We start from the raw sequence: 21,345 nt of genomic DNA, 5'->3' as shown, positions 1-21,345 counted from the left end.
ACACAGAAATATGCACCTGTGAGATGAGCCAGCTGGAATGCCAGGACCCCAGCATTTCACACTGAAGGGATTTAAATAAAAGGATTTTAAAGAAATAGGAGAATATATAGAGGTGGAAGGAAAACTTAACTCTTTCACCAGTGAGTGAAAGTAGCTTCGCACACCAGTCAATTTTGCCTTGGGAGTAGAGTAATGTCTTATTTCAGCTACACTGAGAGACTTGTTACATTAATGTTACATTAACATTGCTCAATCTGTACAAATACAGAAATCCCTGAAGAAATATCAGTTATCCCAAGGTGGTAACAAAGGGGAAGCAGTCTCAAGTAGTATCACAGACAAATCTGTAGCTAAATTGTCTGGATAATTACGTGCTTGAAAATGTAGTAAGTTTTTGTGGACCTTGCTACTGAGATATTTCAGCATCTGGGTTTTGGAGGTAATTGGGAATTGAGCTTTCTGGAGTGTCTCAAGAGAACTTATTGGCACAATGGCTGGTGCAATAATGTGTTGAATTCAGATCTATCTGAAAGAGCTTTGTGTGTTTAATAGGAGTTAATCCATGAGTTTTCCAGGACTTGCATTTGATGGAGATGTTACTGATACTGGGCTCTAGGAAATTAAACAGCCACTTTTACAACTTGCCAGCACCTTCGGGTGCAAACTACTCTTTTGTCACAGTTCAAAACTGTTTTCACTTTCTCAGGAACATCTGAGAGCCTGTGGCTGTCGAAGGATTTAGACCTAGAATTTCATGTTTGTCTATCACTGCCATCTCAAGGACAATTGATTACAAAAAAAAAAAAAAAATTAACTTCCAAAAGTGTAGCCTTGCTTGTAACCTTTGTGGCTAAGCAGTTTATAAGCAGCCAGTTAAATTTTTTCAGCCTTCTGGTCTGCAAGTGGGGCTGTAGCTCAGCTGAGTAGTTTGTGTCCATGGAAAAATCTCTCTTGGCTGGACCTTTGCTGGCCATTGTTACTGGTAACGAGAGGACAGCGTGAACTTGTGATGCATGCAAAAATGACCTCATTCAACATCCTGCAATTGTTAATGGGGTTAGTTAAATTCGGCACACGAGGGATGTTGTCCTGAGGGCCCATCTCAGAGCTGGTGAAAGCTCTGGTTGTCTGGTGGGTTATCTGTTACATTTCATCAGCGTTGTTGAAAGCAAAGCTGAGCAGTGGATGTGGAACAAACTGACGATTTACTTGGTAAAATTTAAGAAGTTGAAACTTTTTTCACATTTCACCAGTGTGAGCAGCACTTTGTTTGCAGGTGAATTGTGCCTTTTGTTAGGAATAGCACAGAACTGATGTCCTTTTGCTGCAAGGTCACCATGTACTGGGGTATACCTTCAGTATTTCTCTGGTTTGCATTTGTAAGCTGAATCACAAAGGTTGGATGACTTGTATTTTTGACTGTAAACTAAAGCCTGCACAAGACCTTCATACAAATTCCTGCAACCTTCTCCAGATAAATTAAAGAATTACCGAATGGTTCGGCTTGGAAGGGACCTTAAAGATCAACTCATTCCACCCCCTGCCATGCACTGGGACACCTTCCACTATCCCAGGTTGCTCCAAATCCCATCCAACTTGGCCTTGGGCACTTCCAGGGATCCAGGGAGAGCCACATCTTCTCTGGTCACCCTATGCCAGGGCCTCACCACCCTCCTGAGCAGAGAATTTCCTTCTAATAGCTGATCTAAATGTCTCCTCTTCACTTTAAAACTGTTCCACCTTGTCCTGTCACTATCTGCCTGTGTAAAAATTCCTCTTCATCTTTTTTTATAACCTCATTTTAAATACTAAGTGGCCACAAATTATTTTCCAGTATTTACATGGTTGAAGATATAGGAACTTTTTCCCCTTTCCACTGGCTTGTAAGATGTCTTGTTTTACTGCACCATAAGATCCATGGTGTTATGCATTGCTGGAAGGCCTTGATGATACCTTGGTGTGAGAACAGAGAGCTCAGGAGATCCAGGAATGTGGCTCCTGCACTGGCAATTCCTCAGGCAGTGGCTGCCAAAGCTGTTTCTGCCCTGTAGGAGAACTCAGGCAGCACAGCTGTCAAAGCACAATGTTGGTGTTTTGGGAAGTTCAGCTGCAAGGACACACTTGGTCTTTAGAGGTGCCTTACCAGGGCACATCAAAAGCCAGAATATCATGTATTAATTTATTCCTTTATGAAAATACTCTCAAATTAGTTATTTCTACAAGCAGGCTGGCAGGGAGGCTAATAAATAATAATTTCATGAGAATAGAGCCATTATCTATTTGTTTTCATAGCAGTGCTCATGGGCTGCACTGAGTCTGTGCTCTGATAAACCTGGGCTGATCCCTGAAGGATGGAGCAAAGACTTGGAGTCAAGTTCATGTTCAGACTGGAACAGTTGGACTGTCAAGGATCACCAAATCCAGCCCACTGCTGTCATAAGGATTGTGTTGTATGATCTCTGAGCCTGATCATTTGACTTATAAGCTCATTGAACCGTCTTTCAAAAATAGAACATCAGGCCATTTATTTTTTTAATTCTGATTTAAGCAGGGAAAGTCTCTTTGTGGCAGGCTCAGCTCAAGGCCACGCAGCATCAACAGTGGGAAATTAGGACTGTCCCAAGTGTGAGCGTGCTTTTAGGAAGGGGAAAAAGAAAGCTTCATCCTGTTTAATTTTATTGTTTTCCCACCTTGAAGAGGTATGCACACAAAACTGTGTGCTAAAAGCTGCCTCTGACTTTAATCTGCTCCATCATGTCTGAGTCAGATGCCCAGAAAGGACTTTGCTGGTAAAGCTATCCCGTGGCATCTCTGTAGGAGGGCACCAGTAAGCAGATTAGCCATAGCTCAGATTCTGTGTCAACAACCTGATCGAGGGTGTCTTCCTGTCCTGGCTGTGCCTGGACTTATTAATAGTTAATTATAACTTTTTAATATCCAAACCTAATATTTATCATAAGGCATTTAACTCTATCGTGTGAAAAATTGTGTAAATTTATGGCTTTCCAATACTGGTCCTGAGTTTTCGGCATGATGACTCTTAGATAGATTCTGGTCTATTTCTTAGGCTTCCCAAAATATTTTTTTGGCAGAAAATATTTAACTTATATGTAAGAGTTTTCTAGAGAAGCTGTGGCTGCCCCATCCCTGGAAATGTCCAGTCTCTGGGGCTTGGAGCAACCTGGGATAGTGGAAGGCAGGGGAGTGGGACTGGATGAGCTTTAAGGTCCCTTCCAACCCAAACCAATCTGTGGCTAATGAACTTGCATGATCTCAGAAAAACTCTCTATAACTGGTAAATCAGCCTTAAAATTTAGTTGGAATATCTGTTACTTTTATAAATAGTGCCAAGAATCATGAAATGTTAAAGGTTGGAAGGGACTTTAGAGAGCATCTAGTCCCAAACCTCTGCCATAGGCAAGGGACACCTTCCACTAGACCAGGTTGCTCCAAGCCCCATCCAACCTGGCCGTGAACACTTCCAGGGATTATTTGCAGTGATTTAAAGGATGGAGTGTACATTGAGTATGTAAAATACGTTTTTTGGAGCTAAACTCCCATTTCATGGTCCTAGAAACATTCAGTCCTTTGCTGCATCTACCCTGTGTGACATCCAAAGGTTTTTAATTCTAGTGCTGGAGCTGTCTAGTCTTGGATATCAAATGACGCAGGTGGCACTGACATTTGCTGTCCTACAGAGTAGGAAGCTGGGATGTGCTGTTTGAGGGAGGGTGTTTCACGCTGAAAAAACTCGTACAGAGGGCTCTGAGCCCCTGCCATGTGCCTGTGCTGGGCTGCTCTGGCCTTGAGCACGACTGTGATGCTCTTTTTGTGTGACTGGACGTGCAGGACCCTCCCTCTGGTGGTTTGGTGCTCCTGGCGCATCATCGGTGATTTTGTGGGTGATAGGAACAATACATCAGCCCCCAGCTCCTGTTTTGTGTTGAGGGACCATACAAATTCTCCATGCTACCATTAAAAAAAAAAAAAGGAATAGATTAAATTACTTTCTTATGTTTCTGGCACCTTTAGGTTATGATAGACTTAAAATGCCTTCTGTGAGTAACCTGTATGGGATGAAAGTGTTTTATTTTGTTGTATGGCTGCAGTTGTTACTCTTGTTGAATTTAGTGCTCATCTAGAGCAAAGCAAATCTTTGCTGCGGCTCATATTAAACATTTTGGGAGCGCATTAGCCTGTAGACTGGCATTGATAAAGCACTAACAAGCTCTAATCTTAAAGCACATGGACTTGAATTAATGCCAGGAATAATGTGCATTTCCTTTAATTTTCAAGTTTGTGGAGAACTTTTCCCCCTTTTTTTGGGGGGGGCGGGGGTGGAGGAGGAAACGAATTATAGTCCAAAACTGGGAAATGAGAGCAATTAATCTCTGCAATTGTGTGTAGGCAGGAGGGACTATTTGTTGCCTGACAGGCTGCTCTCAGGACTGGAAACAAAGTAGGTTGTTTGTGTCTTTTTATGTCCTCGTCCTAGTTTGCTTTAGGACAAGAGCATTTACCTCATGACGCTTATTTTTGAACTTCATACTGGAGGCAGTGTTCACATTCCACTCAGTCTTTTACAGGACCAAGAACGGAGAATTAGTCAGCTGTTCTTTGTTTTTATTTCCCTGACTCTTGAACGGGATCCAGGCTTGCTCCTGAGGTTTTTCATCTGGATTGGTCTGAATAAAACAGATTTTTCTTGCAACTGAAACCCCTTTATTTGCAAAAGGTTATGATAACCAGAAGAAGCCAAGCTCCCCCAGTTTTTGTTTGGGATGGGCAGTGGAACCGGCTTCCTGGGGTCATGTTCTCATTAAAGGAGGTTCATAGGACATTTATTTAAAAACAAACCAAAAAATGAAAGCTATCATGTCTGTGCCTTAATGTAGCATTCCAGGATGCTGTTGCTAAGATGATGCCTGCTGATTCTGGCATAAATAGTGATTTGAGCAGACCCTACCCTAAGGAGTTGAGTCCCAATCCTTTCTCCCCTGTATAGGAACAAATCAATTATTCTAAGGAGGCGGTGTTGTCTCTCAATGCTGTTGTGTTGCTTTTTGAAAACGTTTTGTAAGTTAGTCCTTAAGTGGGATAATTGCTTTCAGCATTTGCAAGTTAAATGAAGAAAGCTCTAATTAGATTTTATAAAGTGGCTTAGCATGTTGAGAAGGCTTTTCATAAAGTATACTGTGTATTCACTTGGCATTGCACAATTGAATTTCGTGTAGCACTGACGAAACCTAAAAATCCTATTTGGCCCTGGGCGCTTAAAGGATTGAAAGCCTTTCTTAAGTGCTCCTGGCCATACAGCCTCTCTTCCTTTCCCCACCATCCCACCCTCACCAGCCCATTTATCTATGCTGTAGAGACTGGAGGAGTTGCGTCAACACCAACCTGTTTAAAGAAGAGCCTTGGAGCTGGCCATAAAGCTTGGTATTTTGTAGCACTTCCAAACAGGACCCTGCACATGCTGTTTAATCTGTTTTAGCTGTTATTGTGCTGTGCTGATTGTATGGTGGAGCTGGGTGGCACAGAGCCACTTTGTTCAGGTCACTCCTGGCTCTGTGCGGGCACTTATTGAGTCCCACACAAACCCAGCAGTGCTTGTGCTTAGTAGTTTTTGGTATTGTTTGGTGTCCTGTAGGTTAGAAATGTGATATGCTAATGCTTTCCTCTTGCCATCGCAGCCTTGGCAGCAGCTGAGGCACTGGCCAAAGCAGCCTGACACACTTATTGCCATCTGAATAAGGACTTAGCCCAGTCACAAGCCCCTTTCACGTGTGGTTTCTGCAGTGTGTGTGCCAGGAGCTTTCTGATGAGAATTGGAAGGAGTCCCCAGAGCCAGTATTTGTTCAGGTCATTGGGTGCTGTTACTGGATGTGACTTTCAGAGTCTTATGGAAGATGGGCTCTGTTTGGGAATTGACACCTCTACTACCTCAGTCAATCAGGTCGTGAAGCTTCATCTGCAAAAATGTGGATTCCATGTGTAACAACTTAGAAGAAACCAGATCTAAAGTAAAGCACTTAATTATAAAATCACAGAATGGTTTGGGATGGGATGGACCTTAAAGACCCTCTAGTTTCACCCCCTGCCGTGGGCAAGGACACCTTCCACCAGGCCAGGCTGCTGAGGGCCCCATCCACTGGCCTTGAACACTTCCAGAGATGAGGAGTTTTGCATGCGTTTTTTATGAGTTCAGACAGTCACAGAAGCAACTTGGCAAAACTGTGACTTGGTGACTTGGTGATGAGGCCTGAATTTGAAGAAGGGCATAGCGATCTCTTGTAAGATCCACTCCGCCTGGGACATTAATTAATGGATCACCAGCCTACATCCTGGCAGGGGTACAAAAGGTTGCTCTTTTGCTCTCTAGCCATGCTTGATCTCTTCAGCCTTGGGTTAGAGAGTCATCTCTGTCATGGTCAGTTTTTCCCACTCATTGCTTTTAAAGGGTCAGATTCTTTGAGCACTTGTGGAATCAAGAAACTTTCCTGTTTGAATTTACTGGATTGCTGTGTCCATGACAAGCTGTGGCGGAGTGTTCCTCGTGTGAACAACAGGCTGCTGTTGTAACCACACGGCTTTGGATGAACATTCGCAGCCACCCACGGGCACTTGATTCATCACATGTGCCTTGAAGCTTTTTACTCTTTTGTAGTGTCTTTGTAAATTGACTTTGTGTCACTCTTAGAAGTACATTTGAGCTACAAGGGCTGCCATGGTCAGGCTGAACTCAGAAGTGAACACAGATTTAGACCTTTCCCCTTTTCTGCCTTAATTGTCAAACCAGCATGTATCACTGTTAATGGAGTTATTTACTCATTTTGGTAAACATGTAAGCTAAGGGGGAAACTTTGGCAGGTTCCTTGTGATCTTGTGAGTGGTGTGCAGGCAGAACTCCAGTTTTCTTGGAGAACAGATTTCAAATTGGATGAAGCTTCCTGTATTGCAAGGGATAGTTCATGCTGTGGCAGGCTCTGCAGTTTGGTAGAGCTGAAGTTCTTGCATGAACTTGAGATGATGAAGATTCTGTGTCTGTAGAGATGGAATGTTAACCTTAAGAGCTCTTTAAGAAAGCGGATATTACTGTGTGAGATGTGGCCAAGATGTAATTAAAGAAAAACGGTAATTTTCCTGAATTCTTTTCTCATTTTAAAATAGTCTTAGGAAATCTGTATGTTGCATATTTAGTGTAGCAACTGTGTTTTTGGTGCCATTGCCTTGAAACAGGTATTGAGTTGTGAAGCATCTCAGCCTTGTGTCTGTGCTCAAACAAATTTTGGTTGATGATGTAGCTTTCCATGGAAAGGCAGATCTGGAAATTGCTAAATTGGAGATTTACTCCTGAAAGTGCCAAAGACATTATTTGAACAAGTTTGGGAGGATTTAATTTAGTCCCTGTAGAGGTGAGAGAGTGGGAGAATGATTCTTAAGTTGTCCAATTCCATTAAAATCTGCAGTGACCTGCCAGGGGGGATGGTCAGAAAACACAGGTGGGTCCTCGCATCACACCCACAAGGCAGCTGTGCCAAGGCAAATAGGTGCTCATTGGCAGGGGAGCGGTGCCATATCCCTCCCTGTCCCAGCTCCATGGCTTGGGATGGACTTTGCACACTGGGGTGATTTACTTGTGAACCAGGGGCTGACTTTGTGAGTGCAGAGATTGGTGCTTCTCATGCAAGGAACTCCCCTGTGTGTTTGGAATAGGGTCTTCTGCAGATACTGTTTTTGTATTTTCTAGGAACAAAGACAATTGTGTTGTTGCTTTCTGTGTCATCTTCCTTCGTGACCAAAGGCAATCAATGAGCTTTTGCTGCATTTCAGGATTTTATGCTAATATTTCACTGCTATCAGTACTTTTTTTTTTCCAGAAAATAAAATTATCCTAATTACCCTGAAGTAACTAATCCTCAAAGCTGTAATCATTGCCGACATAATGCTTCATATTTGCAAAATATGAACAATTCAGTTCACCTCTTCACATGGTCTTTTGAGCTACTGTAAACCGTTTCCTGGAACCATTGCTTAATCAAGAAATTGAATTCTGTAACGTGAATAGTAAAGGCTTTTGACAACAAAGATGTAATGCTTCCTTTCTTGTTTTATCCAATTTAGTGATGTGCATTCCATTAGTGTACTTTAAATTTCAATAGAATTTAAGTGAAAGGGTACAATTATGAAGATATTTTCATATGGCAATACTTAGTAGCGTGCAGAGCAACTATTGTGCTGTTTTTTTGGTGTGATGTAGCTACTTTTCTTTAACTATAAGTTTTCAATAATGATTTTAAAGATTTGCTATATTCTTGCCTGCTTGCCTAATCTTTACTTTTCTATAGTTTTTAATAGATTTTTTTTGTGTAGAATCCCAGAATGGTTTGGGTTGGAAGGGACCTTAAAGATCATCCCATTCCAATGCCCTGCCATGGGCAGGGACACCTTCCACTATCCCAGGTTGCTCCAGGCCATATCCAGCCTGGTCTTGGACAGTTCAGGGATCCAGGGGCAGCCACAGCTTCTCTGGGCAACCTGTGCCAAGGCCTCACCACCCTCACAGGGAAGAATTTCTTCCCCATATCTAATTTAAACCTGCCCTCTGTCAGTGGGAAGCCATTCTCTGTGTCCTGGCACCCAGCTGTGTCAAAATAAACTACAGAATTGATCTATACTCATGATACGATGTTTTTCATCTGATATTTTGCACATAAGGCTTTGCAAACCTTCCTTTGTAATGTTTTGGTGTACCAGAACATCACTCTTTTGCTTTAGGAAACAGTCTGTGAAGGGCCTTAAAATGAGATATGGGAAGCAGAAAGGAAACTGCCCAGTACTGCACAATCATCATCATAATGTCATTAAATAAATTACTCTATGATTTAACTTGAGCACTCCTGGATGGATTAAGCCCATCATAATTTGACATGGGGCACTCTATGTGTTTCTCTTGAAGATCATAACTCAGAGCAGTTTTGCTTACCGTGGGAAACTTTCTTTCAGCTGGAGACTGGGAGGGCCATATTTGTGAAGGACAGGGAGTGCTTTTGTTACCTTCCCAGAGCCATTACGGGATATGATTGCTTGGGGGAGTGTCTGCTTATGATCTGTTAGAAAACAGCCTATTAATAAAACAGAGGCTCTTGTAATAGAGCACTTCTTAATCTTCTTCCTGTGTAGTTATTTATAGGCTGTGACATCTTAATTTGCCTCTCATGTGCATCGACTTCTGTTATTTTAAAAGATCAAGTAGTTTTCACACGCCTGAGAATCACTTCTGGGTGAAACTGTCTGTTTTCTAAGGAATCTGACAAAAAGGGTTCAAATCGTAAGTTTGTTGTGACAAATTCATTAAGGTTTTTGCTGGTGTCTTTCTAAAGGACAGAAGTTACGGGATGTGCTCTTGTAGTTAGATATAAATTAATCCTGTATTTGCTTACAAGCAGATTTTCCTGAATTCCCCAAGGATTTCTAGCTGCTGCTAATACTTATTTCCCCTTAGCGACCTATCTGAAGCATTATCAAATCCATTATTCTCTTCATTTTTGTGGTCCTTTGCTTTCTCAGAGCGGTCCCAGTGCCAGGTCCTGTCACAAGATGTGCATTGACATCCAGCGACGGCAGATCTACACCCTGGGGCGGTACCTGGATTCCTCCGTGAGGAACAGCAAGTCCCTGAAAAGTGACTTCTACCGCTACGACATCGACACCAACACCTGGATGTTGCTGAGCGAGGACACTGCAGCAGATGGAGGTCCCAAGCTGGTGTTTGATCATCAGGTCAGCCACACTCATCCTCCTGCTGCAAGCTCTCAGTGTGTAAAAGTCAGTTTTGATTGTAGTCTCTGCCATTTCGAGGTGCTGTAGCAGGTAACAGAGCAGGGATGAAGAGGGTGTGATTTGCACTCAATTAAGTCCTAATAGCATTGCTGCTCAACGCCACTGGCTGCTGTTGCTCTAATCAAACTGAGTCAGAAGAATCATAAAAACCTTTGCAAACAAATGCATTTTATTAAAACACGTTTTATTAAAGCCCAAAGCACAGTTCATCTGGTTTTAATCAGTCTCCTTGAGCTGGGTTTGCAGATATGCTTTGCTTGGAGGGCCTTGGGGAGCAACTTGTAAAGCTGTGTATGGTACCTTTGGAAGAATACTCCAAGCAAGCTTCTGGATTGAGGCCAGCACAGGAGCAGGATTCTTTCCAAATTGGTTACCTTTAAAAATTGCATAATGTGCTTTCATTATAGAGCTTAAAACACTTTAGAGGAATGGCTACTAATCCTTTAAAAAGTCACATCTGTCCATGTGTTCAAATTGAAAACTTCTTGACTTATGTTGTGTTCGGTGGCTTTTGTCTACTTGGATAAGGTATTTTGTTCTCAATTGATTTTTTTTTTTTTTTTTTTTTAATGGAGCATCGCCAAGAAACAGCACATCAGGACTCATTTTTAAAGCAGCCCAAGATCAGCTTTTATTGGTACTGGCTGTTTTGTAACCAAAGCTGTTGTTTGCCAGCACAATGTGCCTTTCTGCTGACACCGAAAATTAAAGATACGCCATGTCTGCAGAACAAAAGCCAATCAGTCTTTCTGTTCTATTAATAACCAGTGCCAGTCTCCCAGGTGTTGGGGAAGAGGCACAAGGAAATTGTCAGCTGGCAAGGCTAATCTGGGTACCTTGCTTGCCTCTTGAAATCATTCCTTTTTTCCCTGTTCTGTCTCTCAGGGAAGAAAGGCCTCACTGACTTCTGTCAGTCTGCAGCTCTCCCACTTCTCTCCCTCAGTACCTACTGCGATGGCAGTTTTTATTTAACCTTCAGAAATGTGCTGCACTAGAAGTGTTTTGTGTAGGCTTTGCTGAGTAGCATCTCTGTCTTACTGTAATCTTGTCTGTTTGTTGGTTTGCTTCCCCCACCCCCGGTATTTTGTAACCCTCTGCTTTGCACTTTGTCTGAAAACATCACCTGGAGTCAGGAGGTTTGGTTTGATTTGTGCTGCAGTGCTTCTCGTGTGTGCCATAATCTCAGTTTAGTGGAGATTAAACATATTTCTGCTGCAGTCCCAGAAGGAATCTTTGGCTGGGTTAAGTCCCCACTTCCAGTAATGGGGATAACAGTAAATGTGTGCTGGGGGTGGAATCTCAGTAACAAATCACAGACTGATTTTTGCATCAGTGGATTGGTGGGCCGTGAATTAGCAGTGATTTCAAATTTCTCCCTTGCACAACCATTGCCAAAGGTGATACTCTGTTAACTCTGGCTATAAGCATGTAGCTTGAAAAGATCCCCATGGATCTTTTCTGTGGAATCTATGGATCTATGGAAAAGAACCCTGCAAATCTTTGAGAAAGACTCTCAAGTACTTTTCCCTGAAATTAGCAGGTTTTTTTGTTGATGAAGGGTACATTTAGTCTTTTCTTTTGCATATTAAATGACATGTAGAAATTAGACTTGTGTTTTAAATTTCTTTCATGAGATTAAGACCTGACAGCCATGAAGATCTGTGTCCTTTTCTGTTTGTTGGAGGCTCGGGCGATGTGCAGAGCACTGACTTATCTTAGTAGGCATTGCTTGCAGGAGAGGGGTCTTTAATGTTAGATCTCAGCTTGTCCAGTTCTTACTGTGAAAGCTTAAAACTGCTTGCCTGCTTCTTGCAGATGTGCATGGATTCTGAAAAACACATGATCTACACCTTTGGAGGCCGAATCCTGACCTGCAATGGCAGCGTGGACGACAGCAGAGCCAGTGAGCCCCAGTTCAGTGGCTTGTTTGCTTTCGACTGCCAGTGCCAGACATGGAAACTTCTGAGGGAGGATTCCTGCAACGCTGGACCCGAGGATATCCAGTCCCGGATAGGGCACTGCATGTTGTTCCATTCTGTAAGTATCCACACCCTACTTTGATTTATGATGTCTGACTTTAAGGAGAACATCTGGTTTTGGTTTTTCTTGTAAATTTTGAGCACTTTAATCTCCTGAGCAATGTGTTGTCTCAGTTAATTCAATGTTTGCTGACATTCTGATGCTGCTTTGGTAAGTACAGGAGGTGCTAATTCAAGTTTCAGAGCCTTCATGACTCCAACTGAATAAAATTTCAAGTAAAAATCAAGGTGAAATTTAAAGAGTTGATTTTAATATCATAATAGTAAATAGAACTAAAGGCTGTGGTTCATTTTGACCTCAAAATATATTCTTTTTAAGTCAGTAGAGCAATTTAGAAGCTTCTGGTCTGGTAGATACTCTGTGCTGTTACTGGTATGGGACTTAATGGGTGTGCATTGAGCTGCACAGGCCTCAGTGCTTTGGTGCTGAAGCATCCAGCTGCTCTTTGTTGTGCTGAGAAGCTGCAAACAGCTGCAAACAGCTGGGATTATGGACACTTCATCCAGAGCCTCATGGAGAAGCAGAAGGATGGGGGAGAGGTGTATATAGCATTTTACTCTATGTTGGGTATTAAAAACCACCTTACATTGCCTCTCCAGTTGTGTTCATCAACCACATGTCTAAGAGAAGAGAACTAAAGAGAATTAAAATTAAGGTTGTGACTATTAAATATTTACTGATACCATCAACTCAAAACCCACCAATTTGAAGAAATTGCTGATTTTATTTGTCCTGCCCTTTCAAGTGAAAGATCAGAATTTTTACAGTGAATACTGGGCTTTGTGAGCTTTCAATTAAAATTTTGTTTTGCGTGGTTCTTTAAAATCTGGTGGGAAAACATACTGCCCCACAAAATTCTGCACAAGGATTTGAGGATCTTTCAAATAGGTGTCCGTGGTAAATGTAAGAATACTGGTTTCTGTAAGCACAGGTCATGGAAGTTTAAGTCCTTTTCTGTTTTCTCAACCATTTGAAAGAAAAATAATCTGCCTCTTACGGACTTTCCACTTGGCAGACTTGAAAGAAGCAATAAACCTGTTATTCTTGGCTTGCTCCTTGCCATTTGCCTGTACTGAATTTAGTAATGTGCTGGTACTTGGATGGTTTCTCCTACAATCTGTCTTTTGTTCCTGTTGTGTTTTTAACAGTGATTTTATGATGGACTTTAGAGACGGGCCCTGTTAATTCTTTAATAATAAACTTGACAGATAAGCTGCTGCTTTAATGTTCTGAAGTCAAAGCTGGATGAGGCAGGGCTGCATCAGTTACCTGAGCACAATGATGTTAAACTTAAAAGAGACATCTCTGTTCCTCTTTGATTCATTAATGGCTGCTCCTGGATCCCTGGGCGTGTTCCAGGCCAGGTTGGATAGGACTCAGAGCAGCCTGGGATAGTGGAAGGGGATGGGCTTTAATGTCCCTTCCAACCCAACCCACTTATGATTCTATGATAAATACTGCTGTTAATGATCACAGTTGACCAACATACTATCTTGAACTTGTATAGACGTTTTCCCCCCTCCTCTTTTCCAGAAAAATCGCTGCTTATATGTATTTGGTGGCCAGAGATCAAAGACTTATTTGAACGACTTCTTCAGTTATGATGTGGACAGTGACCACGTGGACATTATCTCAGATGGCACGAAAAAAGATTCAGGGATGGGTAAGAGGATAACTGCATAATCATTTCATTCCCTTGGAACAAATGAGAAATACACTGTGAAAGATGAAATATTGTAAAAGGAGAAATATGGAGGTGAAAGGCCAAGTTCAACCTGTGGGATCAGGTTGGCATCATTAACTAACCCTCCATACCCAGCTAAATTCCACACTATCCAGATTAAATTTATGCTGGCTCTTCTGTCCTTTCTGTCATTTGACACTCTCCATCTTGAGCACAATACAAATAATTGATGCATGAAACCACATAGCACCTCAAAAGAAAAAAAAAAAAACAACAAAACAAAAAAACAACAGCAAAATAAGAACTAAGAATACCTCTTCTGGAAACTCTAGTGAAGACAAAAAAATCTGAAAAAAAGTCTTTAAGCCTGGAAAGGAGAAAGTGTCTGGTTTTCACTAAGTGAAAATTGCCATAAGATAAAGATAATCTGCAGGAAGGCAAGTATGGTGCTCAGAGGCAGAGAATTGGAGTAGAGGGACAGAAGTTATTGTCACCAGAAAGATGAGACCAAGCTGTTGTCCTGTTATAGTTGTAATAAATATCAGAAAAGGGCAAAAAAAAAAAAAAAAAAGAGGAGGGAGCAGAGCTTCAGTTCTGTGTGATTCGTAGCACTGGGGCTACATATCCTGTGTATAGTTCTGTATGACAGAAGTCTTTAAAAACACCCAGAAGGCCTGTAACATAACCATAAATAACTGATTTCATGCCTTTTCTCCTCAAATGACAGAGAAAAATGTTCCTTTCTTCCTGAAAAGCCTTTCTGCATGTATAAGCACATCATTTTCCTGTTACAAATACCCTGATCTTCATCCTGCCAGTCAGAATTTGAAATTTGAGTTGCACTGCGTACCACTATGGGACAAAAGTTATGAGTATTTCTCATGTTTTGTATATTCAATGCCAGTCTTCTCTTCTTCCAGTTACTAAAAACCTCAGGAAGGTAATTATTCTTGAATTTAGGCTACCCTCCTCCTTTTGATCAGGCTTAACTTTTAGCAAGTAATTTTACTGAAATTCTAAAGTCAATTATTGGTGGTGACGAGTTATTGTTTGCTCATTAATTTAGTTATGCCAATAAGGGAGAAAAGCTCTAATTCTCTGGAGTAATTTATTTACTCAAGTGCTTCCAAGAAAGAACCAGCTCATATTGTCTCCTTTATTCAGGTGCACGTTGCCTGATGCTGCTCTGTACACACCCACGCTCCCTTTGTTGTCCTTAGCGCTTTTAAAGAATAGATTTTTTTTTTCTCCAGGAAATTAGTAACATTCTGCCATTTTGATCTTTTCAAGCTACATGTCTTCATAGCCAGAAGCTTGAAAATATGTGGCTTTAAGCTGACACCTTTGTCTACTTCAGATTTAAAGATACTGAGTTTGTCAGGACACTGAGCTCTGCTTTTCATGTATGAACTTCAACGTTCAGTGAATTAAATGAGAAATGAAGTACATTTGTAGCCCTTCTCCCCATTCCCACAGGCCTTGAAGTGATGAATAGAAGATTTTATATTTTTTTTAATAAGAAAATGACTCACTGGAAATAATCCACAAGTAGATTTTTTTGGTTTACTGTTCTCCTGTGTGTGGAAAGTAAACAAAGAGATTTGAACGTTTCCATTGCTTTTGAAAGAAAACGCTGGGATAATTTGCATTTTAACAGGAAGAGAACAAAATGCTTATTACATTCAGACAGCAAATGTTGACAGCACTATTTTCACCCCAAAAAAGCAAGTCTTTATTGTGCTCTTGTTAGGTAATGATACACCATTTTGATCTGTCTGAACAAAGTGATTGCCTGCCTGGTCGCTGTGAAGTTTTAAGCTGCTCAGTGTGATGAGTCAAGTTGAGGATGCCTGACCTAGATGTTCCTATAAAGTCCCATGATTACATTTTGTTCCTGGCTCGCATGTGGCATTCAGTTCTATTCTTAGTGGAGCTATTTTGATTTTTACCCTTTCTAAAAGAACTTAATTGTGCATTTGTTTAAATATCTCGTGGAGTAGGGAGATTTTTCTAAAAAGTAGTGAAATGGATAATAAGGATTATCAGTAACACAGAATTATTGCAATGCTATAAAACCATGGTAATGATATGTTGATTTTGCTGCTCTCATCTTCAGAGATATTTGTGCTGTTCAGCCTTTCTTTGCTTTTGTTTGTGCCTCTGATATTGATCCTGTGACCAGCTCCTTGGATGGCTGATGTGTTTGGGAGTGATGGGTGATAAGTATCACTTGAGTAAAATACCTAATTCTAACAAATTTAGACATGCAACTGTGGTGATGTGTTGGATGTGAAGGAAGACGACAGAGGTGCAAATTAGAGGTGTTTTAGTATGGTTGAATAGAGTTTGTGTTTGGAGGAGAGGCAGAATTGTTTATGTTGAGGGACACACTTTTAGAGCAGTTTAATTTTTAAACAATTTATTTTTAAGCAATTTAAATTGCTTTAAAAAGCACATAAACAACACTCAAACAACAAAATCCCCCCACCAACAAACAAAAATGGTGTATATCTGAAGGTGATATGGAGATGCCACCAGTCCCGGGTGTCCCTAAGGGCTGGACTGGGAGCTTTCCTGAGTCCCTTAGTCCCATGACTAACCATGGGCAGTCATTTCAGCTCTGAGGGAGCTCATGGTAACATTTGTGGTTGAGGTTTCTGTGATAATCCCCTCTGGCCCTGACTCAGGTGTGTCAGAGCTCCTGCTCAGAGGGAGAATTCCTTCTGCAAGAGGATGTGCAGAGCATCTTAACATGCCTTGACATCAAGTAACTTCCAAAGTCAAATGTGAGCAAGCCTTAAAAGTTCTTGTGGCTCATTGTAGTGGTGAAGTGGTTCTTAAGGGCAGCCTACAGATTTTAGAGCTAAGCCTTGTTTTTAAGCTACCAGGGAAGCTCCCAGGGCTTTTGTTGGGCAGGTACTCATTTCATGTACAGAACTGTGCACCTGATGGATGGTGAATTTCATGGTTAAGTACCACGGACAGAGGCGACACAGCCCAGCCCAGGAAACAAGGCAAAGTCAGAAAAACATGAATCAAAATAGATAGTACAGCTGGCTCAGCATGGCTGGGATCCAGCTCAGACAGGCAGCCTCAATGTCCCATTTTCATCAGCTCTTAGTGACACCTGGCATGTTGTGCCTGTGTTCAGGTAAGGTCTTGCAGTGGCCACCACATCCCTTGCCATGGAAGCGTTTTGTGACAAAACAAAAAGACCTTATGTGCTTTTTATCTTGTGAGGTGCTTCTCAAAACTAATCCCCAAATCCTTTCCTCTACCTGTGAAGGTGAGGAGGGGGACAGGCAGCACTGCCATAGCTCAGAATTCCATTCAGATTTACTGATTGTTTTTTACCAAAATCTCAGAGAGACCCGAGCGTTGGACATTGGATTGTTGCTTTGTCAACATGACAACCAAACTGTTCAGATGGTCTCCTTAGCTGCTATGTGGCAGACTGCCAGATGCAGTCTCATCAGGAAAAATCCAAGAGGATAATCATTATCTTGCTGTGTCAACAGCTGGCCTGGTGCTATCATTCACCACAACTTGCTCCATTGAAGTCTGGGGGAGGTGCTGCTTCCACTTTGTAGGAACTACAAGGAGTGGCGTGGAATAATTTGCAGACCTACCACTTTTTAAAAATTACTGCACTGGGGGGTGCCAGGTTCTGGTGAGCACCAGAATCCGTGTGATGAAGTTTTCTCCCAATTTTGTAATCACGAGGCATCACAAGGAGAGAGGGTACTTGCAAATCGCTTGCAGTGGGACAGGCAGTCATATGTTTTGAGGGTTTCATAACTCAGGTGGCACTAAAACCCTGTCAGTGAACTTGCTTCCCTTATTTATCCTTCATGAAGCCTTCAGGCATAGTCTGTAGACTATAAATTTATAGAATTGTTTGGCCATTGCTGTGTTTCAAAGCACATTGAAAAATTTCCCATAGTATCCCTTCAAATGTAAGAGATGGGATTTTGTTTCCAAAATGCTGTCCAGTACTATGAGAACCACATCTGTGTAACCATAAACTTGACTTCAGGTTGCCCAGAGGGCAGAGGCTACCCCTGGATCCATGGAAATGTCCAAAGCCAGGTTGGACAGGACTTGGAGCAACCTGAGGTAGTGGAAGGTGTCCCTGCCAAGGCAGGGGGTGGGACTGGATGATCTTTAAGGTCCCTTCCAACCCAAACCACCCTAGAATTCCATGAATTTAAATCTCCTGTTTTGCAAGCTTTGTATCTGTGTAAAAGCTGTTTCCTTGCTTCGATACTGGCAGCAGCCAAGGTTGTGTTTGAAACAACTGTAGCTGTTTGCACGCACAAGCCAAAAAATATTCAGCTGGCTGAAATGATCACTGTGATCCCATAAACTCCTGTAAGCAGGGACTGTGCTAGTGGGAACGTGGCTGTTCCATGATTAGGGGTCACTTCCAGAGAAAAGCTTTTCCCCTGTGTTGTATTTAAAGGGAAATTACACTGTCTGGAGCTCCACAGCATCTCCTCGGAGCTTGCTCAGGAATTATTGCTTGCTTATGGAACTGGCTGCAAACTACAGGCCTGTGTGGCTGAATATTGTATTTAAATATTGAGGCCACAAGCTTTTCATTGTTGCTGTGTAAAAATGAATGAAAATACTAAGTTTCTGAGCAAAGATTCAGACTTCTTATTTTCAGGTAGTTACTGCCTTTCTACCCTAGGTTGGTTAATGAGATTAAGGGTGAAGAAAGCATTCAGTAGCACTGGAAAAGCATTCATCATCTTCTAGACTTTTTGGGATGGTGTTGTGTTCAGTGATTTCTCTCTACAGCTTTTCCTCCTCTTCAATAAGAGATTTATTGTCATAGGAGCCAAGTTAATACCACATAGCCACAGGCCAGTGTTCAAAACAACCAGAGCTAAGTCCTCAGTCCTGCTTTGTCCTTGGAGCTGTCTGCTCGCAGCTGACCAAAGAGGTACCCTGAAAGGTGTGGAATGGGTAGGGATTTGCTCCAAAGCTGATTTTACATCTCTGTGAAGAAGCACAAGTGAGGGAACTTGTATGGAGCCTTTCTTACCACTTCATTCACCCCTTGGATCTAGTACATTGCAAATAACAGATCTGGAAGTTCTCTGGTTCTCTTATTATTTGACTTTTTTCTCCCAAATCCTAAAATTTAAAAAGATATATCCTAAGCAGTCAGTTCTTGTCACTGTTATAGACCCATGTTTACAGGTTCAATTTTGTTGCCCATGCACAGTTAGATTTCCTTCCCAGTGTGCATTTTGTTACCTAAATGTCACAAGTATTTTTCCGATGTTTCCAGCCCGTGTCCCGCTCGGATACTCCGGCCATTCTCATTTGAATTCTGTCCAACATTTCCTGCCAGTCTGCTGCACTTGCAGATGATGAACCTCTCTTACCCCCTAGTGGAAGTATTTCAGTCCTGAGGTTTTTATGGAGCCCTTTTGCTCTGGCAAGGCTCAGACTTCCTTGGAAAACATCTTTTTGATGTTTCTGTTGGGTTTAAAACATCACAGCTTTTCCTGCCCACTGTGTAGTATCTTGTCTTACTGTCTATTTTTTTTCAGGGACTTGTTTATCAAATTTATGTTACGGGGTTTTTTTAATGACGCTGCATCCAACTTTATCGTTTTGTCCTCCTATGTAAAAGACCAGATGTCAACTCTTTCTTGCCTAAGGCACTACTTAAATACAGTTTCTACCCAGTTGCTTAGATAGGTCACAGAGTTTATATAAGTTACTCCTTGTCTCTGGCCCTTAGTAAATGTGGGGATTTATATTTCTGATACTTTTCTAGGCATTCTGCATTTCAAACGGTCTCAAGAAGAGATTGATTTACAGCTGAGGGAAGCCTGAAATTACTTGACTTGAATCTTGGTTGGATTGCAGTTGCTGCAGATGAATTCTATTCTTAATATCAAGAGGAAAAAAAACACCAGCGCTGAACTTTGGCAGCTTTTCCCTCCTTCATTATTTAAATAATAATTTCAGCTTTGAGAAATCGAGCATAAACGAGATGCAAAATTAATTTATTTAACAACATTTCAGGAGGAGGGATGGGACTTCCATAGACAAGTTTCAGATGCTTTGAGTATCGATGGTAAGAGAGCAGCTATGTTCCTCATGATTATAATAATTTTCATTTCAATGAGGTATTAGTGCTCTGAAGATTTGCACAGGTTTTTTTGGGGTTTTTTTGTTTTTTTTTTTTTTTTTAATATTCCGGGCTTGGTCTCAAATATTCAAAGCAGCAGATAGGGTTGCAAAGACATTTTCCATGTGCATTAGAATTGCTGATCAAATTTAGATGGCTCTCCTGCCAGAAATGTCTCAAGCAGGCCTTGAATTTAATCCTTTTGGGTCAGCAACTTAGTCCCTGACTATGCAAGCAAACATATTGCACGATATGTTTGAAAAATTAGCAGTTTTTAGTCTACAGTTGTTTTTCTGTTCTCAATTTCCTTATGGGATGACTTTCACAGTCCTCATTTGCCTTATTTAAAAACTAAGTTCTTTCTAGTTTGCAGATAAAACAAAGTGTGTGGCTATTGTTGTGTCAGTGTTATTCCCTTATTTTTTTCTCTTTTCTATCACCCGTTTGCTTATAAACTGGATTAATTTTCCTTTAAAACTTTGTGGCAAAATTGGAGGTCAAACTAGATAGGTTTATACTGATGAGGGCTCCAAAGCCTCTTCCTCCTGTAAAATCATAAGTAAGGACTTTGTCAAAGGTAGTCTGAAAATGAGTTATCTAAATATATTCCAGTTTGTATTTAAATTTACATAAGAATTAAGCATTTAATTTTTTTTTTAAGAAATAAGAAATGCTTCGGTTTTGTGGTGTTGCTAAATTCTTCAGTAGGGGCTAAAATTGTAGAGAACCAAATTCTACTCAGAATTTTTTAATTCCTTTATTGCTTTCTTGGCCTAACAAAATGAAAAGAGTGACGTGCGAGAATGAAACCAGTTACAGAATGGGTTTCCAAAATACCATTTTGTGTATTCCCCAACGGCAGTATTAAATGATTTATTAACGTAGGGCTCCTTTTCCAGGCCGTGGGGGCAATACAGTTAATTGCAAGGAAGAATTTGCAAAATACAAGAGTTCTGAGAATTTTTTTTGCCAAAATCTTGTCCGAAGGCCAAGAACCTTTACCAGCCTTTGTAAACTGACCCAGAAAGAGAAAGGAGACAAACAGGGTCTGTAAACAAAGATCACGTGCCCTTCACAAATACATTTTGGAAGGATGGTTGCCTAGGGAAACAGGAAACAGGGAATTACACAACAAACAAAAAGGACTGCCAAACAAATTTGCTGACCTTTTTTTCAGGGAATTCTGGTGAAAACTATTGGAATACGCATGATTTCACCATATTTCTAAATCTGAAGGTGGGACAGAAGAATAGTTTGGTAATTACGCCACAACTATTCAGGAAACACAAAAAGCTTCTTTGACATCTTTGTTCTGCAGGGTTGTGAACTGTAGAATTGAGAGGTCATCTTGAATTTTTTGGAGTTTCCCAACTTTTGCAATTAAGCTTTCTGGAATCAATGCTTCCTTTTACAGATGAGATAATAACAAAATCACTCCATTCATATTTGTAAGGGTCATCTGGTCATGCAGCTCTATATTAGGCAGCTAATCCTCATTTCTGAGCTGGTCATCTCCCAGATGGCTCTGTCCCTATCTTTTCCTAGGAGACAGCAGCTCTCAGAATGGTTTGTTTTTTCTTCCAAGAGTCAGAGATAGGAAGAGAAGAAAAGAATTTGCATTGGACTT

At 41.2% G+C, this 21,345-nt stretch overlaps 1 protein-coding gene across 5 annotated transcripts in view; it reads left to right on the top strand.

Moving 5' to 3' along the window:
* The window catches only part of MKLN1 (muskelin 1), a 93,371-nt gene that overhangs the window by 55,999 nt on the left and 16,027 nt on the right, over positions 1-21,345 (top strand). For all 5 annotated transcript variants that reach the window (XM_068189386.1, XM_068189384.1, XM_068189385.1 and 2 more), the window contains 3 exons: positions 9,571-9,783; positions 11,659-11,880; positions 13,417-13,546. In XM_068189386.1, the coding sequence (XP_068045487.1) occupies positions 9,571-9,783; positions 11,659-11,880; positions 13,417-13,546 (565 nt within the window). The remainder of the gene's footprint in view (positions 1-9,570; positions 9,784-11,658; positions 11,881-13,416; positions 13,547-21,345) is intronic.

The sequence above is a fragment of the Anomalospiza imberbis genome, chromosome 5 (genome assembly GCF_031753505.1).
Source record: "Anomalospiza imberbis isolate Cuckoo-Finch-1a 21T00152 chromosome 5, ASM3175350v1, whole genome shotgun sequence".
NCBI classification, from domain to species: Eukaryota; Metazoa; Chordata; class Aves; order Passeriformes; family Viduidae; genus Anomalospiza; species Anomalospiza imberbis.
This window is presented reverse-complemented; position numbering and strand designations above follow the sequence as displayed.